We start from the raw sequence: 25,894 nt of genomic DNA, 5'->3' as shown, positions 1-25,894 counted from the left end.
CACATGACCACCTGCACCTCAATCATGTTTCTGTTAATGAGCACACTTATATATAGCCATTGTTTGCACTGCTTCTGTCTTACATTTGTCTTAGACCACCGTGTTCCATGTTACCATGTTTATTGATCTTGTTAGTTTATGTTTAGTTTTTGCCACAGTATTATGCCAAGTTGTCTTAGTGTTTTGTTTTGTTGTTTGATTGTTTAATAAATTGTTTGAAAATCTGCGATTGCTTCTGCATCAACCTTGATTCGTGACAATCTACTCTTGGTTTCACCTGTGAAGACTGCATTTGTTGTTAAAAAGGATAAGTCAACATGAAGATCAGAGAGCTGTCTATGGGAGAAAGTCACCTGACTTGAACCCCATAGAAAATCTCTGGTGGGATTTGAAGAAGGTGGTTGCAGCACGCAAACCCAAGAATATTACTGAACTGGAGGCCATTGCTCATGAGGAATTGGATAAGACTCCTCAGGAACGCTGCTAGGAGCTGTGCATCTCGTTCGCAGCAGGTCATAACAGCAAAAGACTATTCTACTAAGTACTAACGATGCTTGCCATGAAGGGGTTGAATAATTTAGAAACTGGAGAAATCATTATAAGTTGCGTTTTCAATTAAATTTAAGGAAACCACTTGAAGCATTCATCGTGTTGAACTATTTCAACTGCTTTTGGTTGATTTGTTCATTGCAAACAGCTCAAAGTCTGTAAATTTGGACAATAAACCTGATTTGCAATGGGGGAGGGGGTGTTGAATAATTTTGATTGCAACTCTATCTATCTATCTGTCTTACTCATACACAGGCTCAGTGTTCAGTAGGCCGATTAATGTGAAATGATATAGTTGTTGTAAACGATAGTGTTTTCTGGGGAGGGGGGAAGGGAGGGAGAAGTGATCATATGCCCATAGAGATTAGAGTGACTCACTGCGAGAGAGTCAGGCAGTGAGTCAGCATCTTCACCTTTCTTTTGTTCTTCCTCTTTCTCTTTCGCTCTCAGCCATACGCATGCGGATGTATAGATACACGAACACACACCAGCACTAACGTACCACACATGCACCGGCGTTCTCAGAAATAGACATACAGACAATTCTGCACACTGTAGAAGATGAGTAACATGAAAACCTGGTTCTTTCCAAAATTGAACGATGTGGTAAATCTCGTTCTGATAGACTATAGTTTGAATAATAACCGAACACCCACAACAACATCTCTGAGAACTATGAAAGATCATTGTGCGAAGGCGAGGAACAAGCTAGTTTATCTAGCTAACAGAAGACGCAAACTCTTCCTTGGCCCCATTGACTACAACGAACAACGACGTTGGATTCATTTTTCTAAAGTTCATTATTAGCTACCATTAGTTAATGATACTGAATTCGTAATGCTAACGTACTTCATAAGATGGCGCCTAATGTTATGTTCGCTATGACTTTTATGTAGCATGTTAGATGGCAGACCAATGTTGCTTGGGTGTGTGAATTTGATGGGGATCCTACTCAGGCCATGCACAGATAGGGGTAGCTACATTACATCATCGTCTATAGATGTGGATTAGTATTTTACTGGACCTTATTTAGATTGCCACCCCAATAAAGTCACTGGGTCTAACCTGGCCACTACAGTGTATAATTCTGGCCACGCCCCTACACGTGGTCACTGTTTCAATTCAAACACAACAACTGAGGTATTTGGTCAGTTTGATACAGAATACCAAACAAATGCAATGGCCAGCATTAATGTATCAGCATTCTCATGCACTCCCCTACCCTACAGATGATATTGACGCAGCAGACCGTCACGTCATCAGTGATGACCTGATATATTAACTTTTTTTTTTTTGCACGCGCGTGAGCAAGAAGACAGGGCGATTCGTTAAACGGTCAAAAAAATGTCTTTACAAGACACACACGGTGACTTGTCTGCGGAAAGTGGCGTGAGACGAGCCAAAATCGGACACTTAAGCTAATGAATATCGAGAACAGTTTGTCCAGAGCACAGCTCAGCCCTCATTTCCGGGAAGTGCAGGCACAGTGCCCATGTCCAGTGTGTGGCACACCAACCGGCTGTCCAAAACAAAAACACCCCTCATCTCATAGGCAGAGCGAGCTCAGGTTTAAGAATTCGTCTCTCTCACACACACACCCACACACACACAGAGATAGACACACACAAAAAAGGACGCGCGCGCGTCTGAGAGGACGCGGAAAGCGCCGGGAGAGGCGCGAGCGGTCACAACTCTTCGTGCATGGGGCAAAAAAGATGGCACGCGCTTGGATCCTATTCGCTGTGACGCTTTTATTTACCTTACCCACAGGTAAGACTGTCCAAATGTGTGACTTTTATACTCTTGACCTATTTCAGACGGAGTAATAAAATTGTACATTGTTCTTAACCTTTTATTTTAGCCTACAAAACAGCCTGGTCATGTTTATTATTTATATTTCTATAACGTGTTTTTGAAGAGAGATGAAATGGGGCAGATATATATATATATATATATATATATATATATATATATATATATATATATATATATATATATATATATATACTCTCAGAAAAATTAATTGTGCTAAAATGTAACTTTGCTTGTCCCTGGCTTGGTAACCTTCATCTTCAAAGGTACAGTTTAGTAACGCCCCCCCCCCAACACACACACACACACACACACACATGCTACTATCATTGTTGATGTTAATAGGTTTGTTACTACAATAGAGCTAATTGGAGCTCTTTGGCTGTTCCAAACACTGTTATTGCTCTTTTGGGAACTGACGCGTAGCCCCTCAGTGTGTTTTGTTAGGTTTCTCAATAATTAATAAGCTTGTAATTAGAGACGAAGTATTAAATGAAGTGGACGCTGTTACGAGCAACAGGATAATTCAGTGTTCCTGTGTAACTAAGCAACAATCAGCACCAATGTTTTATGTCTTATAGCTTATCTGTGGAGAGAGAGAAAAAAATGGGGGACAAAAGCAAAAAAAAAAAACAACAACAAAAAACAAGCCCCTACACATTTGTACTTATCTGTCAGTAGACCTGCTAGGTAGGTGAGGCGGCAAGACTTGCTTACCTACCTGTAATTTGGCCAGTTTTCCCACTTCACAGTTCTGATTTGCATAACCAGTCTTAAGATATCTGAGAGGATTGTTTAAGCAGCATGGCTAACAGCAACAGGTGTACGGCAGGGCAGTCCCTCCTTATAACCCCCCCTTTTTTTGAGGGCAGAAATGAGTAATAACTGGCACTCAGTGAGAGCTTTTAATATTTTAATAGCGTGATTCAGATATATTAGGGCAGCTTTTGAATGTCCACCTTCAAGCTTTCTTGTATTAATAAAACAAAATCCACTGACACATGCTACATTTATAAAACCTCAAGGTTTTGACTGAGTGCTAAATGCTAAAGGCTAAGCCTTGTGGTAAAATTGCTGTTGACTGAAAAACTGAAATTGAACATTTTTGCATATTTGGTCATTTGGAACAAGAAAAAGTCCATATTTACCTCATGTCCCAATATGAATTAGCATGTTATGGCTCATGTTTTTTTGTTTTGTTTGTTTGTTTGTTTGTTTTCGTGTGTATTTTCTGTCAACTTTATGTTGAAGGTTGTATTTTTCTTTATGTACTGTTCTTTTTCTGTGAATGTGGTTTTCAAGCCCACGTGACAAATCTTTGCAGTCCGGAGAGAAATGTTGTTATAGGCTTCTAACAGTTATGCAAATGAGAGGATTTATTTTTTGGTCAAAAGTCATACTTTTTTTTAAGCATAATGTTAACATAACCTGTGGTTAAGTGCATTTTTTTATTGGTTTTCCTGAAAGTGTTCATGTGTTAAATCTTTTGTAAGGTGGGTTAAGAATGTAGACTTAAAGCTATAGCACTAAACATTTGTCTTATTTGTGTGTGTGTGTATGTGTATATATATATATATATATATATATATATATATATATATATATATATATATATATATATATATATATATATATAACCTAGATATGAGAGAGCCGTGGAAACACAGTGCTAGGTAAGGATTACAACAATTCAGGATGTGCTGTTATAGGAAAATAAGCCATAAAACATGGTGGTGTGATTACTTATTACCCCCTCAAAGTAAGTTGAGTAATTCTCAATATAACTGACACATGCCTGAAGTGTTTTTCTTTTCTTTTTATACCACAGCAATTTTCCAACAATTACAATTTTCATTTATTAAACAAGTAAGTCTTACACAACATCAGCTATAAACAGTTGTTCCCTAACCAGCCTCTCTTTCTTCTCTCTTAACAAGACTAGTTAACAAGACAACAAACAAAAAAATACAGCTTGTTATGTAATGTTGAAACCGTCTTCTGGCCTTGAAGACGGTTGTGTATGCGATTGAACTGATAAGGGACATGGAGGTGCTTCAGCTATGCGATGAACTTGATAAGTGAAGTATAGCAATACAGCACTTTTGTGCCTCCACAATACTACAGAATGTTTACCAGGCTCTAACTAGTACTTGTGATCCTCTGACTGCCAAACAACCGTGCTAAATACTGAGCTACTGACATTAATGCGAGAGCAATGTGGTCTCTCGTATAGGCTCGTTCAAGCCAGTCATCACTCCTGATGTTCCTCACCTCGTCATTCTAAAGGGTGGTCAACTAGAGCTGCGTTGTGAAGACAACACAAGGTTTGATGCCGACAGATTGCGGTGGCACCGGGACAAAGGCAGGAGGATTGAGGGAGAACAAGCGGAAGATGGAGCCACTGTTATCAACCTTGCCTCCGTACAGCTGCAACACATGGGCCGCTATACCTGTGAGAGTACTCAAACAGGAGAAAAGAGCTCCATCTACATTTATGTGAAAGGTGTGCATGTATTTGCATTATTAGAGACCTCACTATGTAACATACAGTACATGTATTTGTAGCCAGTACTACTGCCTTGTTATTTCATCCGGTTCTGGGATTAAGGACTGAATCAAACTTGTCAGGATTATTAAACTGTTGACTAAAGGTAGAAACCACACCTTAGAATGGGCCTAGCTTTCTTTCTCCGTTGTGTTTGATTTAGCTTGACGTTACTGTTTAGTTTGGTTTATAACGGGTATGGAAATAGTATGTTTGCAAAATGGTTCCTGCTTAGACACACTTATTTCTATATAGAAATAGCTTAGAAAACAATAGCTGGGTCAAAATTATAGACGTACCTAATAGGTCATTGTACCACATAAGACCACATAAGTTGCATGTGGTTACACTCCTTTCTACTGAATGTCTTCTATAGTATGTACAGGACCTTGTGGAAATGATGTATAGTGGGATAAGAGTTCTTGGCTGGCCACTTTAATACAACAAATGGGCTACAACAGCAGAAGACCACATTGGGTATCGATTCCTGTCAGCCACTGAGGATGCAGTGGGCACAGGTTCATCTAAACTGGACATTTGAAGATAGGAAAAAGCCCAAGTGATGTTTTTCCAATGTTTAATTCACACTGTATCCTCAGATTCCTGTTTTTGGCCAACAGGAGTGTAACCCGATGTGGTCTTCTGCTGTTGTAGCACATCTGCCACAAGGTTTGACGTGTTGTGCACACTGAAATGCTTTTCTGCTCACCACTGTTGTAAAGAGTGTGGTTATAAGAGCTATCCAGTCCCTCCAGGATTTAGTGATTTTGCAATCGCAGAAATTAACGCAAGATCAAGCAAATTCCACAATATTCGGAGGAGCGTGCAATTTTTCAAAATTACGGCGGATTTTCCGCAGATTTCCGCGTGCCAAGATGTGTCATGTGACGTCATCACAACACGCATTCACCCAAAGCCTACATACACCTCAATTTAATACAAACTGATTGTTTGACATTTGTTTTAGTGCACTAGTAGGTCACATAACCTTAATATGCATACGTAGGCTAAACCTATGCAAAACTTAATAAGGAGTTGTCCTTAACATCATCTACATCACCTATACTTACACTATACACCACTATGTACTATACACCTATACTTGTCAGTTTCAACGGGAAATACAGTATATGACTTGGGGTTATTTCTAATGGTCATTTTATAGAAGGAAATCTTTCCATATTTTCCGTAATCTTTTCACAAAGAAAGATTACTGACATGACGGATTTGACAAGACTAAAATCTCAGTAATACTCATGTAATAATTACATTACCCCACCTCCTCATGTAAAACTAATCCAATCCGAATAGGGCTTCAGTCTAAATAAATTACCTAGATGTTTTGTATAATTAGACATAAATGCACATGAACCTGGCAAATAGATAAAGCCAGTTTACGGGAAACTTTGGAAGATGTATTAGTACTATGCATACTATACTATACTATACTTTATACTATATACTACTATACATTTGGCCAGTCCATTACAGACTGCTTAGTCAGTGACAGCACCAGAGAATGCTGTCTACAGCACTTAGGCTTCTGTCCAAGGCTTGAAAGTTTTCCAGTTGAAACTGAAGTTGATTTGTTTGATGAGGAGCATGCTTTAATTTCTTAAGACACTAATGTGGTACCAGTGCACAGTTTTTTGTAGCTTCATAGATCCATACGTCCGACAAAATATTTTATAAATAACCCCTCTCATTTTCTCTCCCTGACAGATCCGGAGAGCGCGTTTGTGCGCTCCATGGTGAACGGCCTGCTAGTGAAAGAGGCCGAGGACTGCACTCTGCCGTGCTTAGTGACAGATCCAGCTGTAACCCATTTGTCTCTACTGACCTGTAGTGGCACCGCTCTGTCAGCTGGCCTTTCCTTCACGGCTGAACCACAGAAAGGCATCACCATCCATAATGTCACCAAGGCATTCGAGGGATGCTATGTTTGCACCGGTATCATGGATGGAACGACGGTGAAGTCAAGCCAGTACGACGTGACTGTGCGACGAGGTCTGTCAATATGCTAATAGTGAGAGAAATGTGGTTTCCATCAGCCTGTTTTTATGCAAATTTAAAATTTGCACATGATTTGGAACTGCTAGAAAATTGTAATACTGCCCAGATATATTGAAAAGGTGTTTGATGAGACAGGCAAGTTGACATAATCCTGTTGGTAGTTTGATAGATGAAGCGTGAAGCGTGATGGAAACATTTTTCAAAGAAATGAAGAAGGTACACACACATTCCACACACATTCGCTCCATGTCTATGCCCAAAACATGGTGTATATACAGTACATACTATATATATCTGTTTAAAGTTACGTTTAACGTTGACCTTTAAAGAAGTTATTTACTGATATCACTCATGCTCTGACAGCTATAAAAGTTATAAAGACAGAGTGTACTGTTACATGGAAACTGCAATATATATATATATATATATATATATATATATATATATATATATATATATATAGTGCATCTTGAAAGTATTCACAGCGCTTCACTTTTTCCACATTTTGTTATGTTACAGCCTTATTCCAAAATGGATTAAATACATTATTTTCCTCAAAATTCTACAAACAATACCCCATAATGGCAATTTGAAAGAAGTTTGTTTGAAATTTTTGCAAATTCATTAAAAATAAAAAAACAAAAAAAAGCACATGTACATAAGTATTCACAGCCTTTGCCATGACACTCAAAATTGAGCTCAGGTGCATCCTGTTTCCACTGATCATCCTTGAGATGTTTCTACAACTTGATTGGAGTCCACCTGTGGTGAATTCAGTTGATTGGACATGATTTGGAAAGGCACACACCTGTCTATATAAGGTCCCACAGTTAACAATGCATGTCGGAGCACAAACCAAGCCATGAAGTCCAAGGAATTGTCTGTAGACCTCTGAGACAGGATTGTATCGAGGCACAGATCTGGGGAAGGGTACAGAAACATTTCTGCAGCATTGAAGGTCCCAATGAGCACAGTGGCCTCCATCATCCGTAAATGGAAGAAGTCTGGAACCAGCAGGACTCTTCCTAGAGCTGGCTGCTCAGCCAAACTGAGCGATCGGGGGAGAAGGGCCTTAGACAGGGAGGTGACCAAAAACCCGATGATCACTCTGACAGAGCTCCAGCGTGTCTCTGTGGAGAGAGGAGAACCTTCCAGAAGAACAACCATCTATGCAGCACTCCACCAATCAGGCCTGTATGGTAGAGTGGCCAGATGGAAGCCAATCCTCAGTAAAAGGCACATGACAGCCCACCTGGAGTTTGCCAAAAGGCACCTGAAGGACTCTCAGACCAAGACCAAGACAAAGATTGAACTCTTTAGCCTGAATAGCAAGCGTCATGTCTGGAGGAAACCAGGCACCACTCATCACCTGGCCAATACCATCCCTACAGTTAAGCATGTTGTTGGCAGCATCATGCTGTGGGGGTGTTTTTTAGTGGCAGGAACTGGGAGACTAGTCAGGATCGAGGAAAAGATGAATGCAGCAATGTACAGAGACATCCTTGATGAAAACCTGCTGCAGAGCGCTCTGGACTTCAGACTGGGGCGAAGATTCATCCAACAGGACAACGACCCTAAGCACACAGCCAAGATAACAAAGGAGTGGCTACAGGACAACTCTGTGAATGTCCTTGAGTGGCCCAGCCAGAGCCCAGACTGGAACCTGATTGAACATCTCTGGAGAGATCTGAAAATGGCTGTGCACCGACGCTCCCCTTCCAACCTGATGGAGCTTGAGAGGTCCTGCAAAGAAGAATGGGAGAAATGCCCAAAAATAGGTGTGCCAAGCTTGTAGCATCATACTCAAAAATACTTGAGGCTGTAATTGGTGCCAAAGGTGCTTCAACAAAGTATTGAGCAAAGGCTGTGAATAATTATGTACATGTGCTTTTTTTAGTTTTTTATTTTTAATAAATTTGCAAAGATTTCAAACAAACTTCTTTCACGTTGTCATTATGGGGTATTGTTTGTAGAATTGTGAGGAAAATAATGAATTTAATCCATTTTGGAATGAGGCTATAGCATAACAAAATGCGGAAAAAGTGAAGCGCTGTGAATACTTTCTGGATGCATATATATATATATATGTGTGTGTGTGTGTATATGTATATATAAATTCACCATGTAAGTTGGTTACTATAGAAACAAACACATTGTCAGAGCTGCTGTTATAGAAAAATAATCAACACCTTCTGACAAGAATCAAGTACTTTAACAGTGCTGTGGTGTTAATTAAAATAGCACACCACCTGTGGTACATGCTGTTTAGTGCGGTAGTGCATTTTGAATAAAACCTATTTAGGAAATATCAACAATGATGCATTTAATGTTGCAGAGACAGTATTTTATTCTGTGAGGTGAGGCGTTATTTTGTACAATATGTATTTTAAATATATTTTTTTGATGTGTAGTTCCAGACTCTGTTCCAGTAATAAGTCTGTCCAGATCAGAAAATGTGATATTGATGAAGGACGAAGCGCTCGAACTCATCTGCAGTACCAGTAACATCAACCACTACTTCCACGTAATGTGGAGCTTCCCTTCAGGAGCGGTGAGAGCCCTGCACATTTACATGTACATTAAAGGAAAACCTTGAAACACATTAACTACGGGTATATTGAAATGTTTGGGATGTATTTAGCGATTGTGGTGCTAATTTGGTGGTTGGCACTATACTTTTTTTTATTATTCCTGAGAGAAGTTAGTGGTTGTGTTAGCAGTTTATGAGATGACGAGCACGATGGTGTTGACGGTGGTATTAGCATGAAATTTGAAGCTTTGGAATGTGATTTGTTTGAGAAGAGTGTACAGACGAGGGGGTGAAAGACCTGGACAGACAAAAGGAATAAAGCGCTGCTGCATCGCTCGCTTTAGTTAGAGTCACTCGCGCCATTAACAGCAGGTAGTCTGTTGGCATTGTGGGTAATGTAGGAAACTGTTAAGTGCAAACAGACCAACATGTCAATGAAAGAGCTCAGAAATTCATTGCAAAATAAATCTCGGATGCCAGAGATGTTAATTAAAAAGATTACTTTGCAAGTCATTTCAGGATAGGATAGAACTCAGCAGGGTCTTGTGGTTTCAGAATGCGCTGGAGTCATATGCCTCTCACATCCTGCCTGGTTCCTGGGGTTACAAGCGTTCATCTACACTCTGGATTAGCTCTGCAGCGACAAGCGACTCTGGAATTTATGTCTGCCAAGCCCAGAATGAGAAGGGCGTCTCCACTGCTACCGTTCACCTTGACGTTTACGGTTAGAAACAATAACAATAAAGTGTACATGTGTGTCAATGCAGCATTGTTTTCTAATATTACACACAAGCGGAATTAACCACAAGTTGACTTGTATATCTTTGTGTTGTTGCTCAGCCTTTCACTGAGCATTCAGATTATGTCCATATGTTACAGAGCGTGGCTTCATTAATATAACTGAAAGAGAGAACAGGGCCATGGACGTGCGAGAGGGAGAAAGTCTGACGCTGCGGGTGGTGATGACCTCATACCCCAAGCCAAGTGCGGCATACTGGACTTATAACAACCAGCAGCTCAAAAACACGTCTGAGCACGTCATCACGCTACATAACCAGCAATATAGGTAAACACACCTGCATACATTTTATTTAACACTCTTTCTACGTATTATTCTTTAAATTCCACGGCTATATCATGTAGTCACAATAGGACGCGTTCAGAGTTAGAGAATTACATGTTGCCTTAAGTCCAAAGGTTATGCAGGGAAAGTTATTTATACTCGGAATACAACTACGCACGTGCTTAAGTTGATTTTCAGGCACCAAGGTTGCCAGATTTTCTCCAGTAGAATCTTCCAAGACTGGGTTTTCCAATAGAATCTAGATGACCACCTTTAAACACAAACACTAGCCTTTAAACCTGGAAAAAAAATATACCAGGGGGATAGAAAATACGGACTGAAGAAGGAAATAGGATTTTTTTTTCTTTGCCGTCAAAAGGAAGACCATTTAAAAATGAAAAATAAAAAAAAGGTTAATCTGCTGATATATGAATGAGAAGATGGCAGGCATTAAATTAAACATCTAACAGGAATCTAGACAGGAAGTCTAGAATATTCCAAATATATTGCTGTATGAATAGTCATAATTGTAACGATCCCATTAATCACAGCTGCTTTAGTTTAACAACATGGCTTTGACCCTCATTATTCATTCAGCTTACAAAATAGCACTTGATCCAGCACATCCTATTATTTGCATGCATTTTTTTTTTATATTACGTACCCAACGCTTTATTGTGTACACAACTTAATGAGGTGAATGAGTATATAAGCTATTTTATCACACTTCTAAATGAATACACAATTTTGATTTGACAGATGCAGGGTTTGAAGGATAAGCTGACCGAGCACTCATCTGCTACGCTTACAGTGTTGTTTATATGTTTATCCATAACAATTCCACATAAGCACATGATGCAATTAATTCATTAATAAATAAATTACCGTATGACAAAAATGCACTTAAGTTAAGAAACTGAGACACGCCTCTGTTTTACTCAAACTCCACCCTGTGTGTGCAACAGTCTGTAATTCTGATCATTCTAATGTTATTAAAATATTTCTAGGTACATCAGTGAGCTGAAGTTGGTCCGTGTTCATGGCTCTGAAGGCGGCATCTACACTTTCTCAGCCAGTCATAATTACGCATCTGTCAATACGTCGTTCTTCGTCCATGTCAATTGTGAGTTCAAAGGAGGAATGGTGTATATATGTTCTCTTCCATTTCCTTTCATCCCATTCTGCCTTCTGTTGTTTTGTTTTTTTTGCCATATGGGATTATATATTATTATAAACAGAGTAAACCTTTACATTAATTTACCTGTAAACTAGAGTCCATCTCTCTTTCCTGATCAGGCAAGCCGATGATTGTTTCTCAGGAGGGGCCGATCGATGGGCAGGTGAAGTGTGTTGCATCGGGATACCCTGCTCCCAAAATATCCTGGTACTACTGTGAGCCACGACACACACGGTATGATTCAAATGTGATTATTACACCGCATGTAAAAAAGAACTCAGTGGAAAAAGCGAGCGTTTTACGCAGTTTGATTTTTTTTTTTTTGATGATCACTGAATGAATCAAAATCAGCGGCTGCATTTTTCTCTTAAAATGCAAATGATAATGCAAATTCCTGTTGAACATGTGATATTTCATAGGGGTGGTAATAACAGGCAGGACACGGAAACGGCAGGCTCAGAAATAGCCGAATGTAATCGACAAGAGTTTACAGTAAGACAGAAACACCAGGGTATAGGCAAACTAATCAAGGGTGAACACAAAACAGGTGAACATAATCAAGTAACAAGCCACTGACATGACAGGGGTGTATTCACACATTAATGCAAAAAATTATACTATTTTCAAGCATTTTACTGATTATATTTGTAGGTATGTAATGGTAATTTAGTTATAGTGGACAATTGATTTGCTTTAAATTATATGGAACCTCGGTGAAGCTACAGAATTGCAAACTTTATGCACACTGTTGACGAGATTATACGATCATACGTGGTAGACGGCTAAAAATAATAATAAATCAAATGCAGAAATGTTAATTCCTTCTTTTAGATGCTCTCAGCTGATGAACGCCACGCAGGAAGATGAGGACACAGCCATAGTGACGCGGTCAGTGTCAAAGTTTGGCCGCACTGAGGTGGAGAGCCGCCTCAACATCACCAAGGGAAGATACCACACCCTGGAGTGTGTGGCAACCACACAGGGAGAACAGGCGTATACACTCTTCTCCATCAGCGGTGAGCTATACCATGCACACATACATCACACACACACACACACACACACTCCTACACATTCCAGTAATGGGAGAAATATGAATCTTATTAACATCGAGGCAGGCACTCAGGTCATGCTAATCCCTTCTTTACTTCACAGACCCACATATAGCACTCAACAGATTTGCAGGGATTATTTTGTGCAGAGTGTGCACAGTACGGATTCATAACTACATTCAGCTCTTCTGAGAGATGCCCACATACATGTGACCCTATACAGGGGTGGACAATCATAAATTCATTAGCAAGACCACCGGGCAACTGAAAGCGCTAATGTGCTGCACGCTTCGGTTGCCTGGAAACCTAATCGAATGGGCTAAAAAAAAAAAATTGGAAGCTCACATAATGTAATAATGTATGTTGAGCTACTTAGCTAGTTAAAAGCGTCCGCCCTATCATAAGGAGATCGCAAATTCGAATCCAGAAAATGCTACAGCCATCCATGGTCGGGAACTACGAGAGACTGTGCTCCCTGGGTGGGACGGATGGCATAGTCTCTTCCCTGTCGATCACAGCGAAACTAGCCAATCGCTAGCATCTTTGAGCTCACGTGGATAGCTCTTTCATTTATAGTCTCACAGAAAGAAACAAGCAGGTCTCTTGTTTTCCATGTTCAGCATGATCTCTTTCTCTTCTCATCAGCCAACATTAAATAGAATATTTTTGTCGCACATCTTTCTTTTTTTCTTGACCTGTCTAACAATGAGGTTACAACCAGGCAAACTATGAATAAAAAAAATAAAAATAAAACAAATAGCCCGAACATGTAATTTGTAGGTCCATGACTCCCAGTCCTGCAATTACTGTTTATAATTATTATTGTGTTTGTGTTTCTCCATGCAGAGCGAACAGTACCTCATAAACTCTTCACCCCTCTACTGACTGGAGTTGTAACAGCTTCTGTAGTGCTCATGTTGTTTCTAATCATACTCCTCTACAAGTACATGCAGGTAAACATATTTAGTAATATTAATCATTTTAAACGGGGGGGAGCAAAAACAGGAATGTATTCTTCTTAGAAAAAGTATTATAAAGTTAAAAAGTATCAATTTAGTAACAAGCACACAGACATACTTACAAATGACTTTTTATTTTAGTTTAAAATGATTTATATCCATTTCTGATTTTTTTTTACATCTTTTTTTTTTTTTTACAAATCAAACTCTCAATAAAGGGATTTTGCATTACATTGCATTTCTCGAAACCTGTGCCCTGACATGTAAAAAAAAAAAAAAAAGTGCCCAAGGAACGATGATAAAATTGACGGTACTCCTCTCACGGAACGCCGATATGAAATCGAAGCTTCACCGAAGCAAATCTCTTACGTATTACATATAAAACACGCTAATTAAAGATAATACTTTAAGTGCACATAATGTTTAGCACTGAAAATCCAATTGTAAACCATACCAATTCAATTCCCTCAACCTGATTCTCCTTCCGGCCTACTCTTGTGATCAGAAACCCAAGTATGAGATCCACTGGAAGGTGATTGACAGTATCCATGGCAACAACTATACCTATATCGACCCCACCCAGCTGCCTTATGATCCCAAGTGGGAATTTCCAAGAGAGAGGCTGCGTTTTGGTAATTTGTTGTTGTTGTTGTTGTTGTTGTTGTTGTTGATTTTAAATCTTTCCATCTGTCTGCCTGTGTGTGTGTGTGTGTGTGGGCAAATCCATCTTGAGCCATATGGAAAAGAGAAATGTCTTAAATTAAGGTTACAAACGAATGCTTTTGTGCTTCATGATGATTTCTTAAAAATTTGTTATAAACTTGTCCTAATGTGTGTTTGTGTATGTGTGTAGGTAAAATCCTTGGCGCTGGAGCATTTGGTAAAGTGGTGGCAGCAACAGCGTATGGTCTTAGATCACCTGACACAGTCACCACTGTGGCTGTGAAGATGCTCAAGCGTATGTATCTGTGTGTGTGTGTGTGTGTGTGTGTGTGTATGTGTGTGTGTGTGTGTGTGTGTGTGTGTGTGTGTACGCATTTGGATGAGAGTCCATTTTTCACTCCAAGAGCCCTTTCCACTGATTTGATTAACTCCACCCAATGTCTCCTTACCGATTTCTCCTTGTTTTTTTGTTTGTGTGTGGATTTGTATTGCGTGCGCACACGCATATGTGTGTGTGTGTGTGTGTGGGACCACAGCGAGCGCTCACTCCACTGAAAAGGAAGCTCTGATGTCAGAGCTGAAGGTTCTCAGTTACCTTGGCAACCACATGAATATTGTCAACCTGCTTGGCGCCTGTACTGTAGGAGGTAAGAGGTTAATATGTTCAAAGTTCAGAAAGAGTTCAAGTCAGGTTTCTGAATTTGGTCGTTCAGTGAACGCTTGGCCTTATTACTGAGCAAAATCTGCTTCTAGAATGTAAAGGATGACACGAGTAGGTTATAAATACACATACATGCTCAGCAGGACACTGTCTGGGACACTGATTCTCACGCTCCTTTGCGTATAGCAGCTCACTGCAAGATGCATGGTGGCACTCGGGTCATACTAATCCCTTCTTTACTTCTCAGACACACATCTAGCACTCAACAGATTTGCAGGGATTATTTTGCGTAGGGTGTGCCTCAGCATGGTATAAATGGGCTAGTAAGGCTTAACCCTGTTTACAGTGGTGCTCGAAAGTTTGTGAACCCTTTAGAATTGTTTACATTTCTGTAAAGTCCTATAAGTAGACAAAGAGAACCCAAGTAAACAAATGAAACAATACTATAATACTTGGTCATTTATTTATTGAGGAAAAGGATCCAATGTTACGTATCTGTGAGAGGCAAAAGTATGTGAATGTCCAGGATTAGCAGTTAATTTGAAGGTGAAATTAGAGTCTGGTGTTTTCCATCAATGGGATGACAATCGGGTGTGAGTGAGCGCCTGGTTTTATTTAAAGAAAGGGATCTATCAGAATCTGATCTTCAGAACACATGTTTGCAGAAGTGTATCATGGCAAGATGTATAATAGTCCACGAGGTCACAAAGGAACCCAGGGTAACTTCTAAGCAAATAAAGTCTCTCTCACATTGGCTAATGTTAATGTTCATGAGTCCACCATGAGGCGAACACTGAACAACAATGTTGTGCATGGCAGGGGTGTAAGAAGAAAAAGCCACTGCTCTACAAACAGAACATTGCTTCTCGTCTGCAGTTTGCTAAAGATCACGTGGACAAGTCAGAAGACTTGAAGAAAATGTTTTGTGGATGGATGAGACCAAAATAGAGTTTTTGGTTTCAGTGAGAAGCGTTATGTTTGGTGAAAGGAAAACACTGCATTCCAGCATAAGAACCTTATCCCATCTGTGAAACATGCTGGTGGTAGTTTCATGGTTTGGACCTGTTTTGTTGTGTCTTGGCCAGGACGACTTGTGATGATTGATGGAATAATTAATTCTGAATAATATCAGTGAATTCTAAAGGAAAATTTCAGGACATCTGTCTGTGAACTGAATCTCAAGAGAAAGTGGGCATGCAGCAAGACAATGACCCTAAACACATGAGTCTTTCTACCAAAGAATGGTTAAAGAAGAGTAAAGTGAATGTTTTGGAATGGTCGAGCAAAAAGTCCTGACCTTAATCCAATAGAGATGTTGTGGAAGGACCTGAAGCAAGCAGTTCATTGGGTTCTCTTTATCTACTTTTAGGACTTGTGTGAAAATCTGATGATGTTTTAGGACATATTTATGCAGAAATATAGGAAATTCTAAAGGGTTTACGAACTTTCAAGCACTACTGCATTTGCTATTAATAAACGCATTAAGGCAGATTGTTTTGGATTGTTGTGACCGTCATGTTAGAGAGAAACACGCCCCAGATTTGATCTCCATTTGGGTGGATATTTTTCAGACACATGCACAACACGTGATTAGGATTCTCCAGTTACCTGCAATGTTGTGGGATCTTTGTTGAAGATTTGTAAAAAAAAAAATAAATAAAAAAAATAAATATTTTTTTTTCTCTGGAACAGGCCCGACTCTGGTGATCACAGAGTACTGCTGCTATGGTGACCTGCTGAACTTTCTGAGGAGAAAGAGAGATGCGTTTTTCAGCTCTAAAACAGGAGATGGATATTACAAAAACCTTCTAAGTCAGACACAGCCTTCAAGGTAGTCTTCAACACATGTTTAAATTGAAGCACATGTACATGGATCTGTCACCATTCTATATCTACAGTTCCCTCCGAAAGTATTGGAACGGCAAGGTTAATTCTTGTCTTTTTACTATACACTGAAGGCATTTGGGTTTGAGATCAAAAGATGTGTATGAGGTGATAGAGCAGAATTTCAGCTTTTTTTTTTTTTTTTTTTACAGATATAAAAATGAGTTTTTTTTTATCTCAAACCCAAATGCCTTCAGTGTATAGCAAAAGAACTGGCTTTGCCATTCTAGTAGTTTCAGAGGGGGCTGTATACCGGTGTATAAATGTCTTTTGATCCATAACTGTTTGTGATTTCATATTTTACAGTCTGTCCACTGTCATCTGCATGTGTGTGTGTGTGTTAGGGAAGGCACAGAAAATGGCTACATGCCTATGAGGTCCTATCAGCAGAAATGTAAACAAACAGGTAAAGCCAACTACGTCAGTATGAAATTAATGAAACTGAACTAATTAGATAATAACCATCTCTTTCTTTCTTTCTTTCTTTCTTTCTCGCTCTCTCAGAATGGTGTGATGATAAAGATGACTTGTCTATTGATACTGAGGATCTGCTCAGCTTCTCCTACCAAGTCGCCAAAGGCATGGACTTCCTCACATCCAAAAATGTAAGTGCATGAACAAAATGAAGATGTTATTATTATAAAACCATGAACATTTTTGTTTTATTCAAAATTGTGACTGGATTGGTTAATATATATTCTAATATACTACTGTGTATATATAAACCACTTTCTTTGTGTACGGACAGTGTATCCATAGAGATCTGGCAGCAAGAAACATTTTACTGACTAAGGGTCGGGTTGCCAAGATCTGTGACTTCGGCCTGGCTCGGGACATCACCAAGGACTCCAACTATGTTTTGAGGGGAAATGTGAGTCCCTTTTCTTTTATTAGTTACTCTACTCGTATCTTTGTATACACATCATCGATTTTTACTCTACATTAGACCTGTTTCAGTTTGATCTGAAAAACGGTTTACTATAAATTGTGAAAGAGTGAAAACACCTCAATAACCAATGACATGTTTGCTTTACAGGCACGTCTACCGGTCAAATGGATGTCTCCCGAGAGCCTGTTTTCATGCGTGTATACGTTTGAAAGTGATGTTTGGTCCTACGGCATCTTACTGTGGGAGATTTTCTCTCTAGGTATGCTCGACTAGAAAAAATTAAACTACATAACCCAATGTCTCACAGATATTTAGAAAACATAGACGCTGCTTTGGGCTTGGGATTGAGATTTACTCCACTGAATGCGAAAAATTCTAACACACCATGTAACATTCGGATGTAAGGTGTACATTCAGACACCTCAGAGCAAGAAAAAAATGATGACTCGTGTGCTTTTGTATTAATATTGAAGTCAAGGTTCGATTATAGCAGCAAGCTAGGGGAGTTTAATTCTCTTTATAAGGCAACGCTATTGAATTCTCGATTCTGATTGGTCGGAATTAATTGTTCATTCATTTCCTATGAAAGCAAGGCAAGTCACATGTTTATATACATCATCTATCATTTCTATAGTGACAGCTAATTCACATGGACTTGTATGGTGGACACTCCAAATAAACGGATTGCAATTTTTATTTTTATTTTTGTAATCATTGATAGAGAGATGTTTTCTCTAAGGAAATGTTTATTTAGCATTTTTGTAAGGAGTCTCCATTGGCAGTGCTTTGTAACCAGTGAGGGTGAGGGGAACAATTGTTTATAGCAGCTATAACACAAGTCGCAACTGGAACTAACCTGATTTGCGGACACTCTGCAACATTAAATGTAACTCTAAACAGATAAGTATGTGTTGTTCTTCGATCGATAGAAATTTGCATCGGCTTATAAGCGAATCTTTCCGAGGCGTCGACGTATCGACTGTAGCTAATGCGGCATCTAGGTTTATGATATTTAGCGAAACAAAAAACGATTCCTTATCACCCACAGGTAACAGCCCATATCCTGGAGTTCCAGTCGGTTCCATGTTCTACAAGATGATACAGGACGGGTACAGGATGAGCGAGCCGGAATTTGCTCCAAGTGAAATGTGAGGAACTGAACTGCCTATGAGTTTAACGATTCTGAATGGGTGCTGCTTGCACATGTTAATTCGATATGTGAATTCTATGTGTGTAAATTCGCTGTATCTTCTGGATCTGACCAAATGAAAGAGCTGGCTAATGGTATTCACAGCTTTTCTGTTTACCGCGCTTATCGTGTGGGCGAGACACAGCTTGATTACAGACTTGTACCACTTGACTTAAAAGAATCAATCACCCATGGTGCTGCCTCTCTATTGCAGTGAATGTGTGTGTTCGCGTGTTGCAACCAATAGTGGCTTTAATTATAATATCACACCCAGCCGTCACTGACTGTGTGTATTTCTAGCTACGAGGTGATGAGATGGTGCTGGAGCTCGGATCCTCTGAAGAGACCAACCTTCAGGAAATTGGTAGAGAGGACTGAAATGTTGCTCTCCGAAGCCACCAAACATGTAAGTGTTACAAGTTTCATGAGCGATTGAATGATCGTTAGTTCGAACTTTTGGGAAAATTGAACAAATACCTTGTATTCTGCCTCAATCAATTTTACATTACAATTATCTGACAAGTAAATGTTATCGTAGTTTTTTTCAATTACACGTTTTTTCAATTACACAAATTTGATACGATGTGGTAAATCAAAACAATTGGCTAAAACGATTCCTCGGACCAATCCTATGGTGTACGTGGTCCAACGTTTCGTCAGTTCTTGAGGTGCAAATATGATAGAAAAACTTTAGCATATCGTTAAATATACTCTATATATAGACATTAGCACTACAGAGCATTTTTCTGCCACCCAACAGGTGTACTTGAATCTCAGCGATAACAGAGACGGCAGTATCAGCGAGTCGTTCGATTGTCCAAGCCTGCAGAGTGCACCATCTCAGAGGCTAAGCTCTGTGGGCAGCACCACAGCATCGACCCAGCCTCTGCTTTTGGCCACCAATGATGTTTTTCTGGAACATGAGACTTACTAAGGACCACACACTCACCCACCACTTTGATTCCACTCATACTTTCTTTAGCTTTTTTGGGTTCTCCAGAACACTCCACTGCATTTTTGTCAGTACATGCAAATTCTTCATTTTTCATTAGAATTAGTGGCAGTCCATATGCAGTTTATCAGTATTGTTTTATCTGTTCCTTTCTTTAAAGAGTAATTACACCCCAAAATTATTTATTTATCCATCCATCTTCTACCGCTTAATCCTTCTTCAGGGTCGCGGGGGAACCTGGAGCATATCCCAGGGAGCATTGGGCAAAAGGCGGGGTACACCCTGGACAGGGTGCCAGTCCTTATTTATTTATTTATTTATTTATTTATTAAAACTGAAATTAATCCAGCATCTAAATTGAAAATACTTTACCCTTAACTAAACTGTTCATAAAATCTATCAGGAAATAATGCCTATCCATTTTCATATTATGAATAACGTTACCATGAACGCTTGGGCTAAATTGGTGGACTTCCCTGCAACTGATATTTTCTCTTGGTGACAAGTTTGTACAGCAACCACGACCACACCTGTGGGGTGAATTTGTGGCGTTATTAACACTAATAAATAGAATATTCTGATAGTCAAGATCATGTTAACAGTGCTATAGTTGCTAAAAAGCAACAAGATGTAGTTATCTATGCTAGTACTCTCTCGACATTTAATCTCTGGGTATTTATCACTGTAACTTTTATAGCCAATGTAATGACGTGCTACAAAGAGATGCGAGCCAACGTAGAATTATTGTTATCACTACTAAGTTGATTATTTTTATATAACAGCATGTACAGAAGTATACTTATACCACGGCTATTTACCGACAATTACAATTGATTTGTTTATTAATTTATTAATTAACAGCATGCCATACTTTAAACCATTTATAGATATTGCTTACATTATAACAGCTTTAAGCTGTCGCTTCCTCATCAGCCTCTCTTTTTCTCTCTCTCTTTCTCGAAGTACAAAACAAAACCAATGCAGCTTGTCATGTTAAACTGAAACTGGAAAGTGTTGCTGATGTGAATCCTGACCTGCGGAAAACCGACTGTTACAAACAGTGCGATGACACTGGAGACTCCTTCCATAAATGTTGAATAAACGTCTCCTTACCGATTTGACCAATCAGATTTGAGAATTCAACAGCGCTGTGGAACGACACTAAATAAATTGAATACTTACTCTTACTCAAGTAAATTTCCAAGAGAAAAAAAAAACATTTATTTTGCTTCTTAAAATGTTCATTTTGACTCTCATACCCAGTACAAATCTCAAACACCATTATTTTTTGCCAGAGTTACAGATTCATACAGTATGAGGTGTCTCTTTTGCCTCCAAAGTAAAAATCAAACATCTTCAAATTCACCATCTGAGCTAAAGAAGTATGATGAGTTAACGTTAATTTTAGTAAATTAGCTCCTTTTGGAATTTAGCTAGTTAAATTTTGTACATTAGTTTGATATATTAGCTAGCTAGTTATGTTTTTAGCTAAGTAAATTAGCATGTTTAGTTTGTTTTCCTTGCTAATGTGCCTTAGTTTTCATTCATTAGTTAACCAGCAATCCAAATTGTAGGTTTTGCTAGGTTGCGGATTGCTCAGCAAGCTAGCTCTTTTTTCTAACTATTTACTCTTGAGTAAGCATACTTGAATATGTTTAAATGTACAGTGGATATAAAAAAAAAGTCTACACCCCCCTGTTAAAGTGGCAAGTTTCTATTAAAGTGGCAACAGATCTAGAATGTTTTTGCAAGAAAGAGTGAGAAAATATCACCAAGTCGATACTCTTACTCAAAAAGACTGAGTGGTGTAATAAAATCAAAAGGTGCTTCAATAAGGTATTAGTTTAAGGGTGTGCACACTTATGCAACTAGGTTATTGTAAGTTTTTTCCTTTTTTTTCCCGCTGAAAAGTTTCTGCTTATTTCTCACTTTATTTGTATACTTTGCAATTGCACATTAAACGTGTCGTTAAGATCTGACATGATTTAATCTTAGTATCATTCATTTACTTTACAAAAACCTGCCATTTTAACAGGGGTGTGTAGACTTTTTCGTATCCATTGTAGATACTTTTTGACTTTCACTCAAGTAGATTTTTGGCTCCGTACTTAAGTACAGTTTCTCGGTACTTTTCCACCCCTGCTCAAGTGTGATTCTGGTGGAGAATCTGGCGAAGTCTTCCAGACGAGCACTCTGTTTTGAAACTTTTCTGTCGCTGTCTCTGCTGTCACAATTCGTTATTAACATAAAGCTTTATTTGCATGATTGCTATTGTTAACGAGCCCTCCCTCCCTCCCTCTTGCCTAATGTACGCCGAATTTTTAAAATCAGCAGAGAAGACGGGGTCAAACAACAATCAAGGGTGTAATTACTCTTTAAGAAGTACTTATTTAATGAACTTATACATGTAGCCACGCTCAGCCATCTTGACTATCCAGTGTAACTGTTGATATATTTATCCACATGCAGCTGGAATCCATTTCACCATATTGATCTAATGCAGTATTCCAAGTGCATGAAAAGCTGAGTTGACAATATCTTAAGAGTCAGCCCATTAACCAATATTCAGTGTACTCCAGTCACTAGAGCATTAGATGAAGATCATTACAACATAGCCATACCGAGGATTATAGAGATTAACGACCAGTTGTCATGATGACATCATCTTGTAAGTAGCCAGTTTGTCAAAGCTTAGCCATGTGTTTAAATCTTCTGTGGATTAATGTGCTTTTATTGAAGGTAAATGTGCAGAAATGTCTCAGAGGTGTCTTCAGTGCTTGGCTCCTAGATTTCACATGTTATTAGCAACTATTTGGTGAAAGTATTATTATACTGCATCTGTGATTCATATTCCTAAAGTGCCCCCCCGTGCCTGTGGAATTATAAAATGAAGTATTTAATATCAAATTGATTAGCAGTACTTAGATGCTTCGCTTAGCTAAGATGATTAGGACGTTCGCATCGCATGCTAGCATTTATGGTTTTATGATTTTCATAAATGCTGTACGAAATGCTGTAAATGAAAAACCTTGAAACTGAGCCTCTGAAGAAAAAGCTAAGGCGAACAAGAAAACGTTGAATTGTTAAACGTTTATCATTTGTATGTAGTTGAAGATATTTTTTCCTGCTGATAGCTGGTACTGTTTGGAACGAGAGCCTCAAAAGATTCTGTACATATGTTTTTGAACGCTTTGAGGGAGAACTTTTCATGTTTTGATAGTGAGACTGAAAATAAAATGAGAATGAGTGCATTGTTTTGTGTCTGGTTGTTTTTTTTAATCGCAGTTTTTCTGCCTATAACATACTTGAAGAAAACAAATATTTCCCAAAAATGATACAGAACATACGTGTACAATTTTTTTTTTGTAGTGTTCTAAACTTGGCTAGAACTTCTGCAACAATCAAGCAACGGCTGGGAAGCCTGCAGAATCAGCGGTGTGGACTGGTTGCGCTGCAAAATGCGGGTTCTCCTGAAGAAGACAAAATGAGTCGCCATTTTGACTTTGCAAAACACTGCTCAGGTGGAGAAAATAAAGACTAATAGCATTTTGGCCTTGGCATAAAGTGCTACATTAGGCGGAAACCCAACACTGCATATCACCCTGAGAACACCCCCCCAAGTGAAGCACGGTGGTGGGAGCATCGCGTTTAACGTTCCCTAAAATTATACAGAAATGACATCATTATATTTTTTTAGTGATGTATTAAACTTGGCTAGAATTTCTGCAACAATCAAGCAAAGGCTGCATGCTGTGAATAAAAGAATGAATAAACAGACATCGTTTTCAGTGTTATTTTTATTTATTGTATGTTTACATTAAATGCAAATAAAATCAATCTGTCTGCAATTTTCTCCCTTTTCACGTTTAAACATGACGGGGATATGCTATTACAGGAAAATAATCAACGACAGAATGGTGTGACACGGCCTGACGTGTGTTAAGTGGAGTTAATGTTACCACCACAATGTTGATTCTTTTCCAATAAAAGCATGTTCCGGAGTGTTTAATTCACATTATCCCACAGCAATTTGTCAACTATTAAATGTTTTTTTTGTTAATGAAGCATGACAGGACAAAAAACAATTGAAACAGTTGAAACAACTTCAATTCAGCATGTCTTTTTCTCACTTTCGAATGTAATTCAACAAAAAAAAAAAATGCAACTTGAAGAATCTAAAGCTACAGCTTTTCTCTGACTGTTACAAAGAGCGGACACTGGAGACTCCTTCCAAAAATGCTAAATATAAGTCTCCTTCCAGCAAACTGAATACTGGTTATTGAATGGTGGAACACCACCAGAGACGGTTAGTACACGGTGAAAGGAGTCGTGTCTCGTGCATGACAGAATCTTGTATTGATTCATTCACACGTGACCTTCAACGGTGGAGTGTCAGAAGCTCTATCAGATTCCGACTACATCACGGTTGGTCTCCTAGTCATTCTCGCTATCCGAGTGACCAGAGACACTGGCGGTCTTCCACCATTCATAGAACCACGGCTACGCCAGTAAACAACGTTCTATTTCCAGACCGCCAGAGATGGTGAGTACATGGTGGAAGACGAATACAGCCAAGTCACGAGGAACACAATAAGCGTTGTCTGGTAACCAGAAGACATGGAATCAGGCTAACCAATGGAATAAGGGCATTTTACAGGAATAAGCCTGTAAAACCTTGTGAACGTGCAAGGTGATGCCCATGTGGCCACTGGACATATCTCAGAGAGGGGCACACCACGCAATGCCACCCAAGAAGTGGTCACTGCCCGAGTTGAATGACATCTGATAGATGCCGGAGTTGTACGGCCTGCCGAATGATACGCCTCGATAATAGTACTCCCACCAGTGAGCGAGGGTGTACCTCTTCTGCTGGACCAAAAACAGACGAATAGTTGATCCGTGGTACACCATGAGGACGTATTTTCTTAATGCCCGAACAAGACATAGGGCTGCCTGGAAGGCCTCACCCTCCTGTCGAAATGCTGCAGGCTGAATAGGCTGATTTGTGAACTGAACTGACAATACCTTCGGCTGGAAAGTGTAAATTGATTATCCTCTGGCCCCCACTTGAGACACTTTGGACTCACCGAGACAGCATGCAACTCACCGACCCTTCATGGTCGATGTTATGGCCAAAAGGAAAGCAGTCTTCAGAGAAAGATTCCCAATATCTGCTTGCTCAATCAGCTCATAGTGTGAACACAGACTGTCTAACACCATCCACAAATCCCACTGGGTATACACTATCCATGTTGGTGGCTTAACATGCATAGCCCCCTCAAGAAGACCTTTTGTATATCCTGTGTGCATCAATTACTTGAACTGGTAAACATAACAAATGAAAAACACAAATTAATAAAGAAAACGTTTCTAGACTGGGAGCGCCTAGCTGCTGCGTCTGCACGTGCCGCAGTTCGGAATGCGTAACTCCCATCCTTCTTCAGAACAACGAATTTTGAGTGGAATCCCCTGGGGTGGGTCTAGGAGTCTACTGGCTCTATTGCACCTTTTCTCTAGCAGCTTTCGTACCTCCACTGACAGGGCAAGGGCCTGACGAGGGTCCTGGACCACCATGGGGAAAACTTGAGTGCTCACTGGGGGATCTGTGATGGAACTGAAAACAACAGCCCTTCCTGAGAGTGTCAAGGAGCCACTTGTTGGGGTGGCGGGGCAGGGAACATTTCCAGTATCTCTGGGGTGACGTTGAGTAGGCATAGGGCAAGTTAGTGGGCTAAAACAAGGGTGGGGTACCTCTCCTCTTGATGATGGGCCAGGTCTGCACAGGTCTGTAAAACTGCCCCTGTCTATGTTGTTGCGAAGTTGAATGACTGAACAGGCATCCGGTGTGCAACTAGGCCAGGGTAGTTCACACTGCGCTCTATATGCTGAGATAGGGATTCTGCTGCCTGTGCTCTGCGTTCAAGAGCTTCCTGAGCAGCCGGACCAAAGACCTGAC

General features: G+C 39.6%; 1 protein-coding gene across 2 annotated transcripts; it reads left to right on the top strand.

Moving 5' to 3' along the window:
• The first annotated feature begins 1,829 nt into the window (after positions 1-1,829).
• kitb (KIT proto-oncogene, receptor tyrosine kinase b) lies at positions 1,830-23,189 on the top strand. Of its 2 annotated transcripts, none has more exons than XM_017461727.3 (21): positions 1,830-2,319; positions 4,648-4,864; positions 6,629-6,913; positions 9,331-9,470; positions 10,005-10,173; positions 10,329-10,515; positions 11,520-11,635; positions 11,809-11,923; positions 12,521-12,705; positions 13,588-13,694; positions 14,206-14,332; positions 14,554-14,658; positions 14,900-15,010; positions 16,717-16,855; positions 17,253-17,314; positions 17,413-17,513; positions 17,657-17,779; positions 17,945-18,056; positions 18,846-18,945; positions 19,287-19,392; positions 19,747-23,189. In XM_017461727.3, exons 2-21 carry the CDS (start codon positions 4,798-4,800, stop codon positions 19,918-19,920), a joined length of 2,631 nt encoding a protein of 876 aa, XP_017317216.1. In that variant the 5' UTR covers positions 1,830-2,319; positions 4,648-4,797; the 3' UTR covers positions 19,921-23,189. The 2 variants fall into 2 exon arrangements, with proteins under 2 accessions (XP_017317216.1, XP_017317215.1); XM_017461726.2 differs by having other exon boundaries at positions 4,595-4,864.
• The last annotated feature ends 2,705 nt before the right edge of the window (positions 23,190-25,894 follow it).

Source organism: Ictalurus punctatus, chromosome 29, assembly GCF_001660625.3.
Source record: "Ictalurus punctatus breed USDA103 chromosome 29, Coco_2.0, whole genome shotgun sequence".
In the NCBI taxonomy this organism is placed as follows: Eukaryota; Metazoa; Chordata; class Actinopteri; order Siluriformes; family Ictaluridae; genus Ictalurus; species Ictalurus punctatus.
Note: the sequence above shows the minus strand (reverse complement) of the source record. Positions and strands in the feature narration are given on the sequence as shown.

What these genes read in the sequence shown, in the direction of transcription:
- kitb (XM_017461726.2), top strand. Translation starts at nt 1,971, where the DNA reads ATGAATATCGAGAACAGTTTGTCCAGAGCACAGCTCAGCCCTCATTTC. An exon ending in TGTGAGCCACGACACACACG is followed by an intron (nt 11,924 to 12,520) that starts GTATGATTCAAA and finishes TCCTTCTTTTAG; the next exon opens with ATGCTCTCAGCTGATGAACG. An exon ending in GGCTGTGAAGATGCTCAAGC is followed by an intron (nt 14,659 to 14,899) that starts GTATGTATCTGT and finishes GTGGGACCACAG; the next exon opens with CGAGCGCTCACTCCACTGAA.